Source organism: Entamoeba nuttalli (assembly GCF_000257125.1).
Source record: "Entamoeba nuttalli P19 unplaced genomic scaffold asmbl_2715, whole genome shotgun sequence".
Classification (NCBI taxonomy): domain Eukaryota; phylum Evosea; order Mastigamoebida; family Endamoebidae; genus Entamoeba; species Entamoeba nuttalli.
In genome coordinates, this window is record NW_008575543.1 from 1 (window position 1) to 7,299 (window position 7,299).

At 24.6% G+C, this 7,299-nt stretch overlaps 2 protein-coding genes across 2 annotated transcripts; one reads left to right on the top strand and one right to left on the bottom strand.

Annotated features, from left to right (window-relative positions):
* Nucleotides 1–223: 223 nt before the first annotated feature.
* On the top strand, nt 224–3,067 carry ENU1_038180 (RhoGEF domain containing protein; the record flags this gene model as incomplete). Its single annotated transcript, XM_008857481.1, has 1 exon — nt 224–3,067. The coding sequence occupies one exon, from the start codon at nt 224–226 to the stop codon at nt 3,065–3,067; it is 2,844 nt and encodes a 947-aa protein (XP_008855703.1).
* Nucleotides 3,068–3,138: 71 nt separating this feature from the next.
* On the bottom strand, nt 3,139–7,299 carry ENU1_038190 (hypothetical protein; the record flags this gene model as incomplete). Its single annotated transcript, XM_008857482.1, has 1 exon — nt 3,139–7,299. The coding sequence occupies one exon, from the start codon at nt 7,297–7,299 to the stop codon at nt 3,139–3,141; it is 4,161 nt and encodes a 1,386-aa protein (XP_008855704.1).

Genomic DNA, 7,299 nt, shown 5'->3' on the forward strand with positions numbered 1-7,299 from the left:
TTTTTTTTTAACATTTTTTGTTTTGTTTTTGTGTTTTTTTATTAATAACACATTTTGTAATATTATTTACTATATTTCTAATATAAATATTTTCTTGTTTTTGTTTTTTAACAAGACTGTTTTTTTCAATTTTTCTTTTCTTGACAAAGTTCGATAATACTGATGGAGTATGGTATTCGTAAATATTCTGACTAAGAACTTAACTTAAAATGAATTAAAAAAAATGGAAGTACTAAGACGTTATCAACTAGAACCATTAAAAGAAGAAGAGCAACGTATTTGTTCTTCATTAATAAAAGTTATGGAGTCTCAAAATGAAGAAGTAACAAAAAAGTATTTTGATTGGTTTTGGAAAGAAGAGAATCAAGTGATTATTGAACAGATTGTGTACAAAGTTCAACTTTCGTTTTTCACTCAATATTTATATTTCAATTATCTTCCAGTGAGAAGAACAGCTACTGAAACAATATTACAAGTACTAAAACATATGATTATTGTGGATAATAAAAAATTTATAATGAGATTAATGAGTGAGAATGATGTTTTTTTACATGAATTTGTTTTTATTTTAGAAGACCCAGAAATGAAAGAGTTTCAGACTGATGTTATTGGTATTATTCAAAGATGTGCTTTTATGGCTATTTCAAGTGAGACATTTATTAATTTAATTAAACCATTAACTGAGTTATTAACAATAACAAACCCAAATAATCGAATTCTTATTAGTACGCTTCAAACATTACTAACTCCATCTGATACAAAGTATCAAATTTTATTTGCTAAATATGATGGAATTAATAAGTTAGTTACATTGACTGATCAATCAAGTGATTTTGATATTCGGTTTTATTCAATGGAACTTCTTAAGGGAATGATAAAAAATAGACAAGAAAATATACGAATGGCATTTAATAAAAGAATATTTAATACAAGAATATTAAATGTGTTAATTAATATTTTAAATTCTAGAGAAGATAAATTAGTTTCACAAGCATTAGAATTGGTAGATTGTTTCTCATCTATTCCACAAAACATTGAACAAATGTTGAATTCTGATATATTTTATTATTTGTTAGAGTTTTTGACATTTCCTTTTGAACAAGGAGTAGATAAATATTCAATAGAAGCAGTATTACATTCATTATTACAAATTAGTGTTGTTCGTCCTGTTGTATTAAAATTAGCAGATGTTGGTTTACCATTGAAAATAATTAGTATATTAGAGGCACATTCATTTTTTACTGAGAAAGGTATTGGATGTGTTTGTGATTTGATAAGTAATCTTTGTAGATTCAATGAACCAAGACAACAATTCGTTCAATATGAATTAGCAAAAACATTACAAAGAGTTATTGAAGATGATTCATTAGATGAATATACTAAAGACAGTCTTGTTCAATTAAAAAGAAGGTTTGATAATATACAAATGAAAGAAGACTTGTTAAAGTCAGTTCAGAGTATATGTACTTCATCTTCTATTGAGAAGAAACAATTAAATAATATACAAGAATTATTATCGTGTATTGAAGAAGAAGGAAATCAAACTAAAGAGGAATTAAATGAAGATGATGTTATGAATGAAATCTATAATGCTGTTGATGATATTCCCCTAAGTGAAGAGTTAAAAGATATAAAATTAGATAGTATTCAACGACCAAATAGTTTATCTAATCAAATTGATAATACTCCACATAATCTCCTAAAGACTACAAAAGTACAAAACGAAAATGTTACACCTATAAATGATAATAAAGAAATTAATGAAGAAAATAATATCAGTAAAGAGGAAGTTTCAATAAAGGATAATGAAAAAAGACAAACAATGAGAACAGGGACTAAGAAAAAGGTTAATGTTGTAGAAAGAATGATTCAAGAGCAAAAAGAGAAAGAAACAACAACATTTAGTAAGAGAAATCATGGAAGTAATGATGGAAGACAAAATTTCTTATCACATCAACGAAATGAAAATGGTAATATGAAGAAGAAAATTAATATGGAAAAGACAGGAAGAATGGGAAGTGAAGTTATGAATATTCCAACAATGACAACAATTGCACAGAATCAAACAAGTCTTAATATTAGTTCAGACAATGCTAAAATATTAGCTGATTTAAATTTAAAGAAAGTTACTCGAAGACATGTTATACAAGAAATGTATACTACAGAGAAGACATATGTACAACAATTAAATCAAATTACTAAAGAAATTATGCCAGTAATGAAAAAAATAATGAAAGATGATGAATATCAAGAATTATTTAATAATATTGGAGAAATTTATGAAATCCATAAAACATTATTTAAACAAATAGAAGAACGATGGGAAGAACAAAAAGACATTCCATTAATTATTGTTTCTGATATTTATAATAAATTTTTTAGTGATCAAAAGACATATAATATTTATATGGAATATTATACTAAAGCAGACTCAGGACTTAATTTTAATTATCAACAATGTTCACCTGAGGTTATGAAACAAGCACTTGAATTTAAACAAAAGAGAATTCCAATAGATCAATTTTTAATTCAACCAATTCAAAGATTACCACGATATGTTTTATTATTAAAAGAATTAATTAAAGCTACACCAGAAATTATTATTGATGAATATAATTCACTTAAACAAGCACAATCAAAATGTGATAAAATTACAACTGAATTTAATTTAGCAACAAAGAAATTAAGAAGAATAAAACAATTAGAAGTATATAAAAACAGTATTGAAGGATTTAAACATGAAGAAAATCAAGAGTTTATTAGAGATGGTCAAATTGTTATTAAATATAAAAAGAGAAAGACATTATGTACTGTTGTTTTAATGAATAATGTTTGTTTCTTCCTTACAAAGAAGAAACAAATGTTTCATAAAATCATTGAAGTTTACTTTGATAAAGTTACAGGAGTAATTTTAAGAGAACCAAAGAAAAAAGGAGAATTGGAATGGTTAATTGAAATTGAATTTATACATGATGGAGATATTAGTTCTGTAGTAATGGTAATGGGAGTTGAATTACCATATCAAGAATGGTATAATGACCTTCATCAATGCATGACAAACTATTAAATATGTTTTGCTTTTTCATACAAATATTTATGGTTTATTAATTTAAAATTATTTGTTTAAATAATCAAAAATCAATTAATTATTGAAGAAAAATATTGTGTAAAAGTATTAATCATCGTACTAAGTTCAGAAATAGTCATGGATAATATTACTTTCTTTTTATTATAAATTTGGTCAAATTGTATCTTTAATGGTGTTTGTTTTTTCATTTCTTTTTCTCCACCAACAAATTCAATCATTTCTTTATTAGTAATTTCTTCACTACGAAGTTTTTCTAATTTTTTAAAATCATCTTTTGCCATTTCTAATTTATTTTGAGAAGTAGAATATAATTGTCTTAAAAAGTTGATCATCATAGATTCATTGTATGTTGTGCTGAAGATTTTTTCTGTTGGTTTTTGAACAATAACTTTAACAAGATATTCAAATGCACTTGACATAATATCATTCATATAACAATCTTCTTCTGATACTTTCTTTCCCATATTATTAACTTTTGTATGATTGACACATCTTACACTATAATTTCTAATATCAATCAACCATCTTAATAAATCACCAATAATAGGATGATCTCCATTTCCATTCCAAACATTAACAACAAACCGAATAATATCACTTTGAACTTCAAGATTATCTAATGTATAATTGATTATAACATTCCCTTCCATAGATCCTCTAATTAATCGTTCTGGAAATTTAACCATTGAAATAATTGCTGGTTTAATTCGAAGAAGTTCTTGAATTGAAAGAAGGTCATTTGGAGAACATCTGTCACTTACATTTCTCAATACCTTCCAAATATATTTATTTTTTGTAAGAACAATTGTATCTTGAAGGATTGAAAATATTCCTTGTCTTAATAATACTAAACATCCTTTATGTGTTGTTGAAAGAGCAAGTAATAAAGGAAATGCATACTCATTTAAAAATAATGTTGGTAATGATGCTAAAAGATATTCAGGACTATTATGATGTTGAATATATGATGCAAGTACTACTAAATGAGCTTGATTTAATGGTAAACTTGGCATAATATTTTTAACTTCTTCTGGTAAATCATATTTTTCTAATTCAAGCATTTTTGCAAATGATAATAAAGTACAATTTAAAATAATAGGATTACTTACAAAAATATTTAATGCACTTACAATGTTTTGAGATAATAATATTACTTCTGTTTCATCTTTTTGTAAAATACAATCATTTACAATTGCATTAGTTAATGTCAATAATGTCATTGTTAATGGTGTTAATGTTATAGAATTTCCTAATTTAATTAATTGTATAATAACATTACTATATTTTTTGAGTATTGAAATATCACTAACATTTGATAATATTGAAATAATTCCACATAAACTTTTAAAACATTCATATGCTTCACATTCTTCTTTAATATTAAGACAATACATTGTGTAAAAATCAAATACTTGAAGAATAGCATCTGAATTTGTTTGAGTTTGATTAATACGAGTATAATAATAATAAATATTTAACAACATTAAATTGATTTTATGAATAATTTCATCTCCATCAATTGATGGTCGAATAATTTTATTAAATATTGTTGATATAAATCCTTGTTCAATACAAATAAGCACTGTATTAGATACTCTACTATATAATAATGAATTAATAATTGATGAAGAAACATATTTGTTTTGAAGATTTCCATTTTCAAATAGTTTAATTAATGATTTAATAATTTCTTCATTAATACTATTCTCTCCTCTTTCAACTCCCATAACTCTTAATCCAAATTCATTTCCACCACTTCTTCTTAATGAAGTAGCAACAATATCAAGAGATGGTCCTCCAATTTCTAAATCTTCAATAAAAATAGGATATAATGACTCAAAAATTTGGTCTTGTTTAAAAACTTCATTTAATCTAATAATTGGCATCTTTTCTAATAACAATTCAAAAACTTTTAACCAACCATTTCCCATTTCAAAACTTATTCCAGCTTTTAATACAAATGAAATTAATCCAGGTTGTTGTTCAAAAAGATTAACAATAACACTACTTGGTGTTAATCTATTCTTAATATTTATTATATTTTCTGGAATATCATTAAACGTTAATAAAAATTGCAAAATATCATTAGCTATTCGTTTGATAAATGTTGGTGCACAAATTTCAGTTTCAATAGCTCGTGCTGAAAATGAAAATATTGTCATAATAGTATTTAATACTCCTGAAGTTGTTCTATACATTGAATCATTAATATGTTGTATAAATAATTCTGTTGGTAAATTAGGAATATCCTTTAAATTTTTAACACAATTAGATGGTATAATACGACTTGTAAGTTTAATTAATTCTGTAAACATTAATATAAATCTTCTTGAAATAGAATAACAAAACTTTCTTTCATTTCCTTTATATGGCTCACTTTCTTTTAAAACAAATTTTAATGTTGATGGTAATTTATTAAATGCTGAAATTAAAAATTTTGTTATAGGTGAAATTTCAACTAAATCTGCTTCAATTGTTGGAGGTAAGTTGTGAAGTAAAACAGTAAAAATTCTAACAAAAGATGATAGTAACAATAATCCATCAGTACTATCACATTCTCTAACTATATCCCAAGTACTATTTTGTTTAAATAAATTAGCTCGTTTAATAATTGAATTCCAAAATTGTTCAATATCATCAGTTCGTACAACAAGAATACTTAATAAGTCTAAACATACTGATTTGAATCTAACAGATAAATTACTTGTTAGTGCCTCTCCTAATAATGAAGCAAATGATATTTCAGAACATGCAAAATCAAATCCAATTCTTGGATTATATTTAAATATTTTTCTTAATAATTGAAGATATAAATAAACCCATTCTGTTTGTTCAACAACCATTCCTTTATTAACAAATCTTATTGTTGCTTGATTAAATATTTTGGAAACTTCATCCCATGAATATGGTGTTAAATTATTTGTTATTAAAATTTCATTTAATTTATCTGAACCTTCTTTACAATTACAAATAGCAATAAGAAATACTAATACAATTCCAATACATTTTTCATTTAATCCATACTTTAAAACATTTTCAACAAAACTAAATAATGGTTGTTTCCAAATAGAAATACTTTTATTACAATGGTGCATTGCAATAACAACACAATCTAATAACCTTGCTCCAAATTCAAATTGATACTCAAAAATATCTTTAACATTTTGTTCATCAATTGTAAGAATAAATGAAATTATCAACTGTGAATAAAATCCTAACCAAATTTCTCCATAATCTTCAAATACTGTTGATGTTAATGCTAATTCTGTTAAGATATTAGAAGTATTTATAAGTTTTCCTAATAATGAATTGACTAAACTATTTGTTTGTCTTTGAAGTCTCATAACAATTACATAAAGTAATCCATAGTATGGATCTTCTCTTAATTCTTCTAATAACCCAATATTTGTTCCATCTGAATTTGGTTGAAGAAAATCATTATTTTTATATCTAATAAATGAGTTAACAACACAATAGAAACATTTCATTTTAACTTCAATCATATTTGATTCTTCTGCTTTCTTTTGAATGTTATTAATCTTTTCCATATCTTGTTCATCAAACGATATAATTTTTGAGATTGTTGATAATAATAAAAATGCTGAATTTCTTATTAACATATCATCATCACAATCATATCTATTTAATATTTCATTTAACAAATCCTTAGCAAGTTTTGGTGCAATTGTTTTCAATTGATCATTTGGTGTTTCAAATATTTCTTTTAACTTAAGAAGAGTAGAAATAATTGATAATTGATAATGTGTTTGTAAATTACTAAGTGTAATTGCTACCTTTTTTCTTTTTAATAAGTAACATTGTGATACTGTTTCAATATCACTAATTTTATTATGTTGACAAAATTCATCAATAATTTTCTTTGGAATTGAAAGTGTTGTTTTATTCCCATTATCAACAATTGTACATTCTACACTACTAAATTCTCCATTTGTTTGTTTAACTCCTTCATATAAACATGACTCAATAGTTTCTGATAATGGTGCTTCAAATAATGTAGGATATTTATTTGGTGTTCTATTTTCTGGTGTGTCATTAATAAATGAATATCTATACACGACTTTAGTTTTTGAAACATCAATACTTTTAGCTGTTAATAATGTTCCATTTGATATTCTAAAATTTCCTTCTGAAGTAACACCTGGTAATTGAGTCGTTGACATACCTATTCCACCTAATCCACTTGTTGACAT